General features: G+C 38.8%; 1 protein-coding gene across 3 annotated transcripts; it reads right to left on the bottom strand.

Annotated features, from left to right (window-relative positions):
• Positions 1–1,447: 1,447 nt before the first annotated feature.
• lmln (leishmanolysin-like (metallopeptidase M8 family)) lies at positions 1,448–15,484 on the bottom strand. 3 transcript variants are annotated; one of them, XM_084908658.1, is made up of 16 exons: positions 15,124–15,478; positions 13,086–13,189; positions 12,929–12,959; positions 12,418–12,500; positions 11,493–11,610; positions 10,962–11,140; positions 10,665–10,770; positions 10,217–10,311; positions 10,020–10,137; positions 9,597–9,704; positions 9,316–9,503; positions 8,942–9,074; positions 8,586–8,745; positions 6,981–7,111; positions 5,768–5,978; positions 1,448–5,482 (listed from the first exon to the last, which is right to left on the bottom strand). In XM_084908658.1, the coding sequence occupies exons 1-16, from the start codon at positions 15,307–15,309 to the stop codon at positions 5,382–5,384; spliced, it is 2,052 nt and encodes a 683-aa protein (XP_084764784.1). In that variant the 5' UTR covers positions 15,310–15,478; the 3' UTR covers positions 1,448–5,381. The 3 variants fall into 3 exon arrangements, with proteins under 3 accessions (XP_084764784.1, XP_084764785.1, XP_084764786.1); XM_084908659.1 differs by lacking the exon at positions 15,124–15,478 and adding an exon at positions 14,184–14,630; XM_084908660.1 differs by lacking the exon at positions 1,448–5,482 and having other exon boundaries at positions 5,787–5,911; positions 15,124–15,484.
• Between the last annotated feature and the right edge of the window lie 292 nt (positions 15,485–15,776).

Here is a 15,776-nt window from a genome sequence, read left to right as displayed (position 1 = left end):
TTAAGATTATTGATTTAACTCAACAGTTTAAAGTGGTTATAACTGCACCTGTAATAAAGGCTAATTGGGTACCAATATGTTTAAACATCTGAAAACAATATCAATACTGTAAACTGTATTATTAATGCAATGGTAATGATGATGATTATTAACAATAGTAGTAAAATAATTTCCCTGATCTCCACAGTATGAACCTTCCTGTCTTAAGTCTGTAGGTGCAGACACAAATTAAAATTTCTCTAGGCTAAATTATTACTATTGTATTATTTTAAATTTCGCTAACTTTCAGGGATTTCTCAGTTGAACAAACATGTTTTATAACGCATAAGATATTTTTTCCCCCCCCAATCTAATTTGCAGGGAATTATTTCTATGTTGTTGGAAACGGCATAGAAATACTGGACTGATACAGTTTTTAACCAAACACGTACATTTGGACAGTTGTGGATCCAATGTACCAAGCAAACTACCCACTAGCCAGTAAGCATTCACCTAGCGGCTCTAATCTGTATCTCTTAATTCCAACCTGAGCCAACAGAATTATTCATTTAGAGAATGAATTGGTGGGTTTAAATACTTGGATAACACGCGGACCAAATAGACCTTTTTCTTTTTATTCTTGTACTGAAAATCTTGGAGCTCTGGTTTTTAATGGCATTTAACTTTAGTCAGACACGTACAGCATAATATTACTCAATGATATACGATTTAAGACAAAACACACATAATACCTTAAAGGAGTGGGGCTCTGAGCGGTGAGGCCATTCAAGTTCTCTTGGTGAATGACTGTAAAAATCTGTACAGCATATTTTACGTTGATATTTCTCTTCCTGCATTGTAAAGCATGGTAATTTTAGTGTTCAATAAACTTTCAGTCCAATGACCGGCTATGTGGGTTTTATTAATAAACTGAATGACAGATAGCAGTTGGGTTCATCAGAGTTCAAATCTGTCACATTTTACAGTAGAATATCCAGGCAATAGATGGGTCATTTCATATGAAAACCAACCAACTGCACCAGTTTAATGTTTCTGATGGAGAGGAACAGAAACAACCATTAGTTTGATTTGTTCTCTGATTATTCTGTGGAAAAAAATAAAAAATAAAAAAATGAGGGGTGCAACTTTTAAAGGATTTCATCACCATGTGAGATCAGCCAGAACAAGTTATACCAAATAAGAGGTTTGTTTTTTTTTTGTTTTGTTTTGTTTGTTTTTTTTAAACCTAGTGTTTGATATTCCCACTATAGCCTTAATTCATTCTCTGTCAAAAATAATTTACCAGTAATCTACAATCCTGTTTAATTCTGTGGCTGTTAGGTGGAGACACTAGTTGATTTTACATATCAGTTTCAGTTCCAAACTTTTAGGAGCATTAAACTTTTTGTTGTTTGATTTAATATAATGAATAAATGTAATTTTATTAAGCATGACAGACACAGACGTCTTCAGGGATACAGACAATTTTTATTCTGAAACAAAAGTCTTGATTTGTCTTACAAAGCAGCCCTTTTCCTAAAAAGTAAAATAAATATAACAAAGATAATTTTAGTAACACAAAGTGTCTCACTAAAAGGATCGGATGTTTTCTCAACAGCCTCGTCACTGCATAAAATTAACTGGAAACAGAAGCATCACATTTCTGCGTGTTTCACCAACACTGACGCGGGATCTGATTTTTTTCTTCCCCCCTCAACTTAGTGCAAGTTCAGTCATCACATTGAACAGTAATTTCAAACAAGTAAAAGCAAATCACAAATTCTTACAGTTCAGTCAGTTTTAGCTGAAATTCACTTTTAACATGATCAAAGTGAACTGAGGTCAGGTCTGCACAGGACTAACACCAACAACACAAACTCTACAGTGCATGACTCAAAACACTTACATCATTTAAATCATGTTCCCGGACACATTACTGACAGAGTTATCAATTAAAACATTTCTTACACAACACAGACACACATGCATGACCGACCTGGTGGCAAACGTCATTTGTGGGCTTTAGATAATAATAAAACCTCTCCTGGCGTCAGCTTTCAAACAGAGACATCCCCGCACATTAAGGCCAGTTCGTTTAGTGCAAACACAGAAATGCAAAGTTAGTCTTAAAATGAATGTAATGAGCTCCATTAGTTGGGGAAATGAGCCAGATTATATTATATTTTCTTTGAGTGCTGAATTATTTTCTTTTCATTACTGTCCGAAAATTATTTAGTACCCATGCTACTAACTTAAATTTATGTGCAAGTCACACAGTTTCTTTGCAATTTTAATTTGCATCTCATTTCAAAACATTTTCAAGGCTTTCATGGTCACTTTTCCACTATTGGAGACATTTAGCATGCTCATGTGCTTATTTTGCATCTCTGTGTGGTGATTTTATATGTTTTTGTTTTCTATGGAAGGTCATTTTTGTGTCTTCATTGTTCTTCTCTCCTCACTGAACTGGTAGAATTGTGTCTCAACGTACTTTTTAAGGTAATCAAAAATTTGTTAATAATAAGTTTGTTAATAATTTTGTGTCATTTTGAGTTTGTTTTGTGTCTTTGTTTGGTTTTGCATAAATAAGAGCAAAACATTGCAGATTCATTGGAAAAAAAGGAGCGTATCATTATTTCAGACATTCATTCTCCACACCACTCTCCACCACAAAAAACAAACAAACAGAAATTCGCACTTTTATCCTAAAGCATTGCCATTGTGGCTTCAGAGGCTGTTCTCAATTGGCTCATGCAAAAGAGTTTAATGAACCACAAATGTAGGAGCCCTTCTCACTCTGGGCTATAAACTGAAAACAATCGCTAATCCAACAAATGTATGAACTGCTGAGAGAAAGAGTCCCCGCCATTACAGAAACAAAGAGCCAAACATTATAATCCGTATTTAAACAGTAAAAGTGTTTCCATAGCAGGTTTATGATATTAAGCACCACTGGATTCCTGCCAAATCTTAAAAATCTTAGTTTAGCTCATTGCATCACCACCTAAGCCGGGAACTGTAAACAGGCCATTTGGCTTGTAATTTTTGGCCAATAATTAACAGAAATAAGCAGTCACGTAATTTTAAGACCAATGGAACGAGGACAAATCCACTCTTGGTTTTGAACTCAGGAGGAAATTTGAGAGCTTTGTGCTTTTGAAATGTCAGTGGACTCATTTGCGGAAACGTTGCTGGGTTTTGGCCCTGCTGAGGACACACAATGAAATGAAACTTGTGGGAAACATTTTTTTAGATATTACTCCTCAGTAAATACCTTCCACCATTTAATCTCCAACCTATTAGCCTTTAAGTGGCTGCAGCAGCAGCAGGCTTGACAATCTGAGTTGTTAAGGTGTTAATCTGAGTTGACTGATTATCAAAAAAACAACAACAGATAATTCATTTGCTTTTTACAACAAATAAATTCCTATACATTTGTGAGGTTGGAAAATAATTCTAGTAAAGTGAATGTACAGCATCGTCATCAGCAAAACTTCTATTTGCAAAAAGCAAAGGCCTTGAATGCAAACGCTTGAGCTCGTCATGTAGAGAGCAACGATCATCAACATTATCAATCTGTACTCCAAAGAAGATCCATACCTACATCTGAACAGCTACATATCTTAAATAAGGATAAAATGACTCTTAGAAGAAAATGAGGTAATGAATTTAAGCTCAAGTGACCTGTCAGGAGGTGGCAGGGGAAGTCCTTACACCATATTCCTGTCTGGTCTCATATTTATATTTACAGAAAGAGTTTTCAGCATAAAAGATCCTGTAAGCTTAAAAAACTTTGAACAGTTACCTTCTGCTGCCACCAGAGGTCAGCAAACTGCACAGAGCCTCATGTTGTTTCAGTTAAGAGGAAGAAGTTTGCAGGTAGTTTGCACCATTGTGGTATTGTCGATCGACAGTCAGTTTGTCACAATCTTGAAATTAGTTTGAAGAGATCAGCTAAAAAATACAGACGTCCCGCTTCCATCACTACACTGTAAGAAAAAGGAATCTGACGAAGTACGATGATCCCAAAGCTGAATTAAAGTTGTGAAATTTAGGCAGAAACCAAAGTGAATCTATCAGGTTTCCACAGCTCACAGTAAAAAAAAGAACAAAAAAATTGAAAATAAACAAGTGTCCAGAACTAAAATGTGTTTTTTTTAGGGAGTAATGATGCTGCAGACACTCTACATGCTGAATTGAATTAACCATTTTCATGCACTTAAGTAACCAAATCACTGCAAGCAACCTGGGTCCAGCAGAAATCAGAAACATATTAAACATATATACAGTAACCTGGTTAAACAGTCAATGACGTCCTTAAAAATATCTGTGAATACAATTTCAAGTGTACATAAAACAATATTACACTCTTACAACTTTGGATATGTTAGCTGACCATCTGAAAAGCAAGCTGTAGTAACAACTGGTCAATTATTATAAAAAGGGCTGACAAATTTTATTTCAAATTACATAAATGATTCATTATAAAATCACTTTAAAATTCTTAATCCTAAAATAACCTTAAATTACTGTTCATTAATCGATTAGTATATGAAACATACTGATCAATGTCTCGTTTTGCACTAAACCCTGTGTGTGACAACATGAGAAATAAGCAGATCTTTGAATACAAGATGCTAAAATTTGCAAATATTTGGCTTTTTATTCATTATTTTTACATACAAAAACTTATTTCTATCATGCTAGACTTTTGTTTTGAAGAGGTTGTTGTTGTTGATGATAATAATAATAATAATAATAATAATAATAATAATAATAATAATAATAATAATAATAACAATATTAACAACAACAATAATAATAGGTGTATTGTAAGTACATATATGTATCATGGTCTTGATAATAAAAAAGTGGTATTAGTGCATTCTGAGTATATGTAATGTGAGTAATCCCTGCCTCACTGAAAAGGACAAATTACACTGCTTATTTTTCATGTTCCATTGATCTGCCATAAAAATGGTCCCTGTCGATCCAACTTGCTCTTTTTGCCAATAATTCGTCCACAAATAACAGTATTAGCTGCCATTTAGCTGCTTTCCATGTTGATAACTGACAGAGTTTTGGCTGTGTGTGTCAGTCAGATAAATCTTGTTCAAATGAAAGCTGGCTATAACCTGATTACTTAAGTGCATGTAAACCTGGTGAGGGACAACTGAATGGACCTTCAGCAAAAGGATACCTGACTGTGCTGAGAGATGCATGAGGATGCAGTCACAGAACAAAAGGAGAAAATAGGCTGAGGAATGGCAAAGAAAGGAACGGAAGTGGGGAGGGAAAGGAAGGAGGAGGTAATGAGTAAAACAAAGAGGAAAAACATCTGCAGTCCAAGTCCTCAAGTGACTGTTCAGCTACCTTGGTGTGTTTGGTGAGTGTGTGTTTTATCAGCTGCAGTGGCAGAGCAGCAGTCCAGCCACTAGAGGAAGCAGGTTGAGCAGCAGGAGCCACAGAGTGGTGGCTAAACCTGGAGAACTGGAGCATGGATCTAAAAGAAAGACAGAAAATAACATCTATCAAATCATGTTTGTTTTACATAACAGAATTATATTCTACACACATTGAGTATTTAATTATACATACATCTTAAGTTTTATCTTTCCCTTTCAGTGCTTTCCTCACCGATTTCTTTACTTTGTTCTCATTTATATCTTTTCCCATTTCTTCACTCATTAAACAACTTCATTCAACCATCAGTTGAAATCTAAAAGGCAGACAGCTTCACCATGGGACAGGAAGAGAAGCATTTAAATCAGCTGGTCCACTGACTGACCAATTGGGTTGCTCCTGGAGGTGTTGATGGGTGGGAGATGGTAGGGCAGGGGGCAGTCATCACAGAAGTCGGTGCAGGCGGGGCAGATGAGGACACCGTTGTAAACCCACTCGTTAACGCGTACGCTGATGCTCAGCAGCTGACCTTTACGGACACAGAGGAAGGAACGATCCTGAACGAACACCATGAGGCCCTGAGCTGAGCACGACACCTGCAGCACAGAGAGGGTGTAACACAGACCCAAAACACACAGCGGCATGCACTTTCCTCTCATTTCTCTAAGTTTATTAGGGATTTTTTTTCCCTTTGTATAAAAACCTTTTGAGAGCCCACCAAAGCAGTTTGGGACAACAAAAAGGGATTTAATTTATTTAACCTACACTATTAATCTGTTTGTCATACATAAATAAAATTAAAATCTACAGATGGGGCTGTGCGATATGACAAAAATCTCATATCCCGATATAAGACATTTATCGTCCTGACAAGGATATAAATCACAAAAATGTAATATTTTCTGTAAATTCTGTGACTCTCTGGCAACTCGACTTGCATGAAGTTTTTCCAGCTGGGCATCCTTTACCTGGATTCGAGTGTTTTAACCGATGCATGACATAAGACATAAGTTGTAACGGCCACCATTTTCTTTCAAAGTTTGAGTCTAAGGTTTATTTTTTAGCACTTGACGGCTCTTTTTTTTTTTCCTTCTCATCCGTAAACTCTCTGCATACTTTTTCATGTGATTCAGTTTATTTTGAAAAGTCTCAACAGGATCTTGAGCTTTATTGTGAAAGGTGTACGTGGAAAACAAACACGCGGAGCCACGCGATGGTTTTACCGTCGTTGTAAACGACAGCACGTAAAAACAGTCGCTTGTCCGTCTGTAGTGTGGTTATATTAAATATAAGAGAAAGAAATTAAGAAATAATTTAAGAAATTAATATAGCCACTACAATGACCATCAAAACGATGAAAAAAAAAATATTGCTGTAAACTGTTTATTTATGACACCACGAAACAAACGATAGTGTAAAATGAAACGATAGATGTTTTTATATCGTCATCCGATATATATCGTTATATTGAACAGCCCTATCTACAGATTTCTAGAAGGTAAAAGTCTCAACCTACAGATGTCACCTTCTCGACTGAGCTGTAAAGGGGATCTTAAAAATTCACAGAAACATAAATAAGTTTATGTACGTGTCAGCACCTTGTAGCATCCGGAGCCCCAGTCAGGGTACGTCATCTTCCGAGTGCACTGCTCCATCACAAAGGCTGATTTCTGGTACAGACACACAGAGTCTGGTCCATACTGCTCTGCTCCATAATTTCTCCACCAGTCTGAACAAACAGACAAAACCACAGATAGAAAGCTCACATATTTCATAGAAACAGCATCAACAACAGCAGATCAAAACAGATTTTATACAAGAATTCCTCCAAATGTCTTTTGTCAGTGGTCCCCAACCCCCCGGGCCATGGACCGGTACTGGTCTGTAAGTCGTTTGGTACTGGACCACGAGAGTTGAGGCTCGGGTGTGAAATTTATGGTTTTCGGGGTTTTTATCGTTAATTTGGTTTCCCTGGGTCATTTTCCGTATTATAGTTGTGCATCTTATTTTGAAAGAAATATTTACGCATTACCATAGCAACCAGAGAGCATTAAGTGGCAGAGAGGAGGATGTTACTCTCCATGTTGTTGGCACATTTCAGGAAGACGCTGCTAAGTAACACAATTACACAGTGAGTTGGCGTTTATTATTATATTTACAAAATACCACAGTTTTTGTCTTGGTCGTATCATTTTATTTTGTTGTATTTATCCGAGACACCTTAAAGGCTGTCCATGAAAATATTGTCTGACATTAAACTGGTCCATGGAGCAAAAAAGGGTGGGGACCGCTGTCTTTACTGATGAGCTCTCAGTCACACCTATGACAGAATAGGTTTCATGTTCCGGACAGTGAAACTGGGCAGACATGTGTTCTTGTGGATTTATGCTAAATGGTGGTGAGCTACTTCTCTGTCAAGCTCTTTTTGATTTTAACAAACTATTTAAAAATTATTAAAAATTATAAGAAAAATAAAATTACTTAAAAATGAACACCATGCATCTGTCTGATCTGGCCACTGAAAACAGTGGTCAAAGTTCAAAGTTGAACTTGACTGTGAGTACTCCTTGCTGCACGTGCCGTGTCCTATGTGAAAGGGCCTTAAGGTGTCCAAACCAGGATTAGTTCTAGTCCTAAGGAGCTTTAGGATCATCTTATGCATCTTTATATGAAGTCGCTTTTTGAAATTCAATAATTGGGTACATGGTTTGAAAATGTTATTCTTCGGTTTTATGCTTTGTGTAAATTTTATGTCTTTATTATTTGAATTTTAAAAACTCAAAATCTAAATAAATGAGGTCTTTGTCTTTTTTGGGCCTGATTTGCAGCAGGTGTTATTTTGTGATTTTAATGAAAACTTGTGATGTGTTTTTGTTTTATTTTTTAATCATCCAAAGAAGGGGAATACAAGTAACTTCAGCTTCTGCATGTTGCAGACTTGCAGAAGGTTTAGAAATGTTCAAAAGAAAGAGTAAAGGTAATTGCTGTAATTAGTCTAGTGAGTGGTTTCTTTGCATATTTTTCTTTTTTTTTTTTTAAATAATCAGGTATGTGTGTGTGACCTGCGTTTAAGGCACAGAAGAATAAGAAATATATTAGGAAACTATTCTAACCTCCCTCCCTGTACTACAGCTGTTCACAGAGTTTGATTTAAAACAGCACTAGACTAAAGGCAGCAGTAGAAACAGCAGTATAAGCAGTACCTGGCTGGTTCTCAGACACTCTGCAGTAGGAGTTTCTCTGGTATTCTCCACTGAGGTGCCAGCTGAACTCCTGACTAAATGGACAGTAGTCCGCGATCTCCACAGCACCCCCAAAGAATGACAGCTGATCAGCAGCCACGTCAGGGATCCGCTCGAAATACTGACACAGCACATATAGTTACCCACAGCACACTCACTGAACACAGCAGAGCTTACTCTAACATGCACATACAGCACTGTGTGGTAGCTATAAATAACCTTGTCAGGCATTTTCTATAAAAAAATAACACATCCACTAGTTTCAGCAGAACACTCACAAACATATCAATATTGGTAGTGGTGGGGGGCTTGCATACCTGGTACTTAAGTGGCAGTTCTTGTGGGTATTTTTGCAAGTTGCACACAGCCACAGCCAGCTGATCCTGTCTGCAGGTGAGCTGCAGAGGAGAGGCTCGCACTGTGTCACAGTACGGAGTTACAGCGTGTCTTCTGCAACAACAAGTACATGATAAATGCTGCTGGTTAGATATGCCATTACTGTGGGTACCTGGTACAGTACAGAATTTATCTGTAACATATACATATGCCACTTTTTCAGTGTGTTAAACTTGGTCATTTTTTCAACCATTGGTGCCAGCTTCAAACTAAAAGATTGATCTTTGTGATCATGAGGGAAAAGAAATAGCAAAAAAAAAAACTTCAACTCTGTTTGACACTGTGTTTCTGTGACCTCTGTCTCTGCTTGTCCATCCAGAATTTGCAGCTCTTCATGACAAAGTCGCAGCCGAGACCACGGCCCCAGTCCAGCCTCTGAGCCAGGCTGTAGTTGGCGCGGTACCATCCGCTGTCCTCCATGATAGCCAGCGTCAGCCGAGAAAATACTCGGTTCTGAGTGTGGGAGCCCGTCATTGCCTCATTCTGGGATGAATGAAAAAAAAAAAAAATGGATGAACACAACGGAGAAGCCCAAACTACTGGCTACCAAAAGGCCACGAGAAAACATGTGCTGACCTCTAAGAGTCTCTTTTCCCAATGGTTTAGTTCGGTTCCTGTCCCTCCTTGGTTCTCCAGCTCCATCCCCTCCAGGATGGGGCAATTAAAATGTTTCCTCGCCTCCTCCTGGAAACAGAAAGGAAGACACATACTACTTAGTTATAACTTGACATCAACTATAACACCTAAACTGGCCTCCAATAACAATCTCATAGGTTCAATTTTGTCCACTCTTTCTAATCAGACCTATATATTACATTCCTTCAACAACTCCTGGTGCTGTATCGTATATAAATCTTTGTAAAACAATTGTTTTTATAAGCACAGTCAAAACTACAGCTAAGAGGTGCAAAATGACAGTACATGATCTTTTTCTAGACTCACATAAACAGAAGAAGAGTTACGAAACTAACCAGTTTTCTTAATATTGAAGCTTCTTACCACAACACGAGGAGTGACAAGGACATGCACTTGGTGTCGGACCATCACGCCTCCTCTGATGTCCCACAGTCTGGTGACTCTTCTGATAACGGCATCGCTCCACTGGTACAGACCCAGACTGATGCACAGGTATAGGATTAGAAGTTAGAGCTTGAACACTAGAAATCATAGATGACCATTACATAAAGTGTAATCACCTCTCGTTGAAGGCGGGCAGGCCGCTTGCGAAGCGAGGAGTCAGAGGTTTGCCCTCATCATCGTGGTAGAAGGCAAACAGACCGGCTGAAAACCCCTAGAGGACATAAGGAGAAACTCCAGTCAGTGACAGATTTCACACATGCACGAATTACTCAACAAGAGTCTATTTAGCACCCAATTACAAGAGTATTTATAGCAGCACATCTTCTGGGCAAAATCTTGCATTTTTTATTAATATGCTCACGAGGTAAAAATAAACCCACATCAATTTTTAGCTTTTAAGTTCAGCTTTGGCAAACTGTTGTTGGTCAACAGTAAAGCATCTCCAAATGTATTCAAATGTTAAAAATCTGCCTACGAAAATATGGTTCAAAAATGTCTTTTGAGCAATCTGTGTGAACCTAATGCTCCACGGGAAGCTCAACAGCAGTGACAAGTGGTACTGACCAGAGCGTGGATGATTTCATGTTTGACTGTGGACAGCATCCCTTCAAACTCCTGAGGTTGAGAGGAGATCATAGCAGGGCACAGGTTGGCGTAGCCTGCTATAGGTCTAAAAGGAAAAACACCCTGACAAACATTAGTTTATACTGTGATATTCTGACAGTTTGATTTATTTCTGTAACCAAGATGACAGTTCATTGCTTATTAAGCAAAAAAATGAGACTTTATTTAAAGACTGGATTGTATTTTTAGTTTCTTTATTTTTTAAATTAACACTAAGTAAGGTTTTTATCCTCCCACCTATCCAGCTCCGCCTCCAGCTGGCAGTAAGCAGCATAGGCCACTATGTTCTCCTGCCCACAGCGTTCTGTGGTGACACCGCTGACGTACAGCACAAAATCGGACCCTTCGACTCCAGGCCCATCTGGGGGCCCTGTAGGGCCACATGACTTCCCAGACTCACTGCACACCTTGCATTGCTAGAAGAGAAACACGACATTGGAGTGAGCAGAGAGCACACTGAACCAGTGAGGACGGACAACAGTGTTCACATCTTAGCATAAAAACACTGTGGGTTAAAAGTTGGTCAGAATTTTTTTAAATCATGGGGAAACTGGTCAACAGCACTGTCTGGTTATGTGTTATCTGTAGAATTAAACTACAGCAGTAATATTATATACATTTGGGTCAATGCATACTTGGTCAATATTTTAATGTTAACTGGCAATGAATTAACACTTCATATGTTCCAAATAAAAACAGAAAACAGCTGCTAGCAAGGCTAGAGTCCTTGTCGTGTGTGATCAGTAATCCATCTATGCACGCTCTGACCTGCAGGTGGTGCTGTGGTACAATGACGGGCCCACATCGTGTAAGGTTTGCACAGGCGTCCTGGCAGTAGCGATGAGGGTCATCTCTCTTCCTCATGTACTGGTTGGTTGCACATTGTCTGAGATAACAGAAACAGTTAATTAAATATAACCACAGATGTGGTTCCCTAAAATCCAAGAGAAACAAACATTTAAACAACTTTCTGGCAATTAAATAGTATAACATAACATAAACACACAGCACTTGATTAACTTACTCATCTGGATTTTATTAAAGGGGTGCTTTGATTTATAGGAGTGCTTACACTGGAGCTGCAGCTAATTGACACCTGCTAGGCCTCAGTCAACTGGTCTTGGTGTGTTTGGTGACTCTTCTTCAAATCATCACACAAATAACACGACTTAATCCATGAAACAGCCCAATTAAAGAGGTTTGTGCTACAGTTTTTGGTGAGTGACACTGTAGTATTTATTCATCTGTCACTTACCACCAGTTGTCAGCTATCTATGTTTGCCCATTGCACCCGCACAACTTGTGGATGCAGGTTTCTGACCAAGTGTTTGTTAGCTGACTGCTTAGCACTTTGCACTCTGATCCAAATTTGATCACAGAGCCAAAGAATCTACATGGCAAGCAACAAAATGCTAACGTTGTGTCTTCAAAAGGCAGAATCCCAAAACCACTGGGTGATGTCATTGTAGTTTCATTCTTTCTTTAAAAAAAAAAAAAATACATATGCACACACACTTTGATATTAATGCTTTTACTTAAATAAAATACCTTAAAACCTCTTATGACAGTATGTGGAACATATTTAAAAATCTAAATTACTCTAGACTCTATTGTTTTATACTTTCTTTTAGATTACTGAACTGAAAATTAGTGCACATGTGTAGTTAAAATAGTGACGGCAGGGACTACATACCTGCTGAGCAGTACAGGCCCCACTCTGCGCCTGACACTGAAAGCCCTCTGCAGGTAAGCGATGGCCTGAGGAAAGAGCTTATCCTAGAGAGGGACACATGGAGTAACACACTTTCAATCTGTTACACCTCTGATCACAGCCAACAATGCTGCAAAGCCCAATCCGACATCACCTCAACTACTGCTAATGTTTTTCACGAGTGCTGCACTTGAACCTCAAAGCTGAGAACCAAAACCAACAGCAGAAGCCACGGCTGAATGTTAAAACCACTGATGATGTCCTCACGTTGCAGTTCTTGTGAATACTAGACTTTGAATGTAAGATTTAACAGAAAACCCTATTTACTGCTTAAAAATCAAAATCGGGAAAACCACAACAAGTTGACTCTAAATTTTCCATTTTTATTTATACCAATTTCTCTGTGGTTGAGATGTGTTATTTTACAAGGTTATGGTTAGACTTTAACTATTACAAAACATTTATTGTATAAAGTGCTCAGGTGTGTCCTCACCTTCACAAGTCTCCTTTTGTCTGCAGTAAGTCTGTGGATGGAGAGCATACTTGTTACACACACAAACCTGGCATATGGATGCTAGAAAAATGGTGACAGTTGTTCTGTTTGGCTTTTTGTTTTGTTTTTTAATCCTTTGAGTTGCTGTAGCACTTACTGGTCAACGCTGCTGTCATAGATGATCTTTATTTTCAGCTGAAGGTCTTCTGGAGAGCTTCTCTTAGTCAAACGCTCAGGCTTCAAGTAAACATGGTGGACAATCTGAAACAGGATAGCAGAAAATGAGAATGAGAATTGCAATTTATAAGAGGAGAACTAAATCAACCAATACTACTAACAATAGATGTGTTTAGTGTTTTACAAAACTATTATTGGTATAGTATTGGAACATATGCCAACTATCAAGAGTAGAAATTGCAGTACAAAAATGTGTTTGTGATTACTGAGAAACTGAAATGCTCAAAACAGAGTTCAACTTCCTCTCAATCAGAAGCAAGTATTATATTTGATGCTGGTGATCAGAGTCTTTAAGGATTCTGGAAACACCTTCAGAGTAGGTAAAGTGCTCCACCTTACAAACGACGTCCAATAAGCTTTTCTGTTTATTTTTTTAATGGCTATAAACTGAGTCACAAACTCGCCTTTTAGTTAGTTATTAAAAACGTAATCTGTCCATTTTACTGTCCATTTTACTGAGAATGAGTTTTGTGTACATTTAGTTAAAAATACCTGTCTTCTGTGAGTACAATGTTTGGGATACAGAGTGCAGCTGTATTATGAATTAATAAATTAAGAAATAATTAATCTAGCCAGATGTTATTTTGGCTGTTTAAAGGGGAAAAGGCTGAAGCTGAACAGCTAAAACTGATTTATAGACAGTGGCATGTGATCTGAAAGCTGCTTTCATAGTCTAAATGTGCATGACAGAAGCTGTACAGTGAACACAGTAAAAGCTTTGTATACCACAGTGGCATCACTGTTAGCCTGTAAGCTTGCTATCAAACTGCACATCAAGTCTTAGTGAGGAACCAACTGAACAACACGCTTTCGTTGTATTTATCACAAAAACACGTCCTTCACATCGTGCTGGGGATTGTCAACTATTCATTTTCCACGTGCCGAGGCAATAAAGTCTTATTACACTGTATAATATTTAACACCATCTTAAATAGCCGACGCAGCTAACGTGCTAGCTTAGCCTCTGCTGTTACAGCTCTAGCTTAGCTAAGCTGTGGCAGAGACAGCCGAGGCTCACCTCGTTGGGAGAAGGGACTCGGTGTTTGCAGGAACCGTGACAGCTCACTAGCACGGCCAGAAGGGAGAAGAAAAGGGCAGGGCTGAGGAGGAACCAGGACACGGACGGCTTGCCATCCCGGCTTAACCTCAGCTCCATCCTCCAACCTGCCCGACAAAAGGGGCTTGGCAGCCCGAAGTCAACAGAATCTTCGCCGGTGTCGGTCCGGTCCCTTCTACTTTCGTTTCGTTCATCGCTTGCACGGTGAATCAAAACATGTTAACATCCCGCAAAAAATAAATGAATTAATGAAAAACAAGCGAACAAATTCAAATAAGTTATATCCGAAGCGAAAAGAGCAGTAAAAGCTGTAACGCCGGCCGGTGAGGGGATAAATATACGCCTGACAGCTGCGGCGGTCCCGGTTTGTAGCTTATGTCAGCTGAGGGTGCACTCCGAAGATCGTCTGTTGTCAAGATGATTCACTCCCCCAAATGAAGGAAGACAGCGCTCCAAAGATCATATTTTAGTAGGATGAGGTATATTCAGTGTTGAGAAGGTTACTTTTAAAATGTATTCCATTACAGATTATAGAATACATGCCCCAAAATGTATTCTGTAACGTATTCCGTTACGTTACTCGATGAGAGTAATGTATTCTGAATACTTTGGATTACTTAATATGTTATCATGCTTTTTACAACTACCTGAATGTACTATTGCTGTGATTTATTACTGTTACTGAAGGTCCGCGGCTCCGAACCCGTAGTAAAGGGACCTCTGACTAATACGGCGGGTTCTGTGTGGGACTCGTAGCCGAAAAATAGCTTTACTTTGTTGTCTGGGTCAACTTTGCTTGCGAGACACAAAGAGAGGCGTTGAAAGGCTGCTCCAACAGAACTTATTGTTTCGGAGGAAAACATGAACACAGCGTACAGTCGAGTCTTATTAGGTTACTTACAACTGGGCTCACCAGGCACTCTTCTTGGCTGCAGTGGTCATTATTATATTTACATGCTTCCAGCTCCCGTTTTTGCTCGATGACAGCTCGTACTTTTCCACTCGCCTTTTTCTCCCTCCTCGCGCTCACAGACACATAACGGGTATGGCAGTCCATTCTCCCTGCAGCACGGACTACACTGCCCATGAGGCTACATTCTTTAGAGCATTCTGCCTATTAGCTTAGCACAACAACAACAACAAAAAGGCGCTCTCTCACCCAGGAAACACAGAGAGAGAGAGCGTGTCACCCTGTAACCATGGCAACCGTAACGCTGCCGCCTGGAACAACAGAACGTAGCTGTCAAACAAAACCCAAACAGTCCTGACCCGCCACAATATGAAACAGGAAAATACCGCCGTGTAATCCATTTATTTGAACAAAGTAACTGTATTCTAAATACCACCTTTTTAAACGGTGACTGTAACGGAATACAGTTACTCATATTTTGTATTTTAAATACGTAACGGCGGTACATGTATTCCGTTACTCCCCAACACTGGGTATATTCAACAGATATGGTACATCTTTTTCCTCTCTCAAAGGGGCAAAGGAAATAAATAACAACATTTTATCCTTTTTTTAGTGCGGGGTTTAGAAAGGCATTTGCTTTA

Source organism: Perissodus microlepis, chromosome 16 (genome assembly GCF_051167445.1).
Source record: "Perissodus microlepis isolate ML-2025 ecotype Zambia chromosome 16, ASM5116744v1, whole genome shotgun sequence".
NCBI classification, from domain to species: Eukaryota; Metazoa; Chordata; class Actinopteri; order Cichliformes; family Cichlidae; genus Perissodus; species Perissodus microlepis.
The sequence above is the reverse complement of the archived record's forward strand: the minus strand, read 5'-3'. Positions and strand labels throughout refer to the sequence as shown.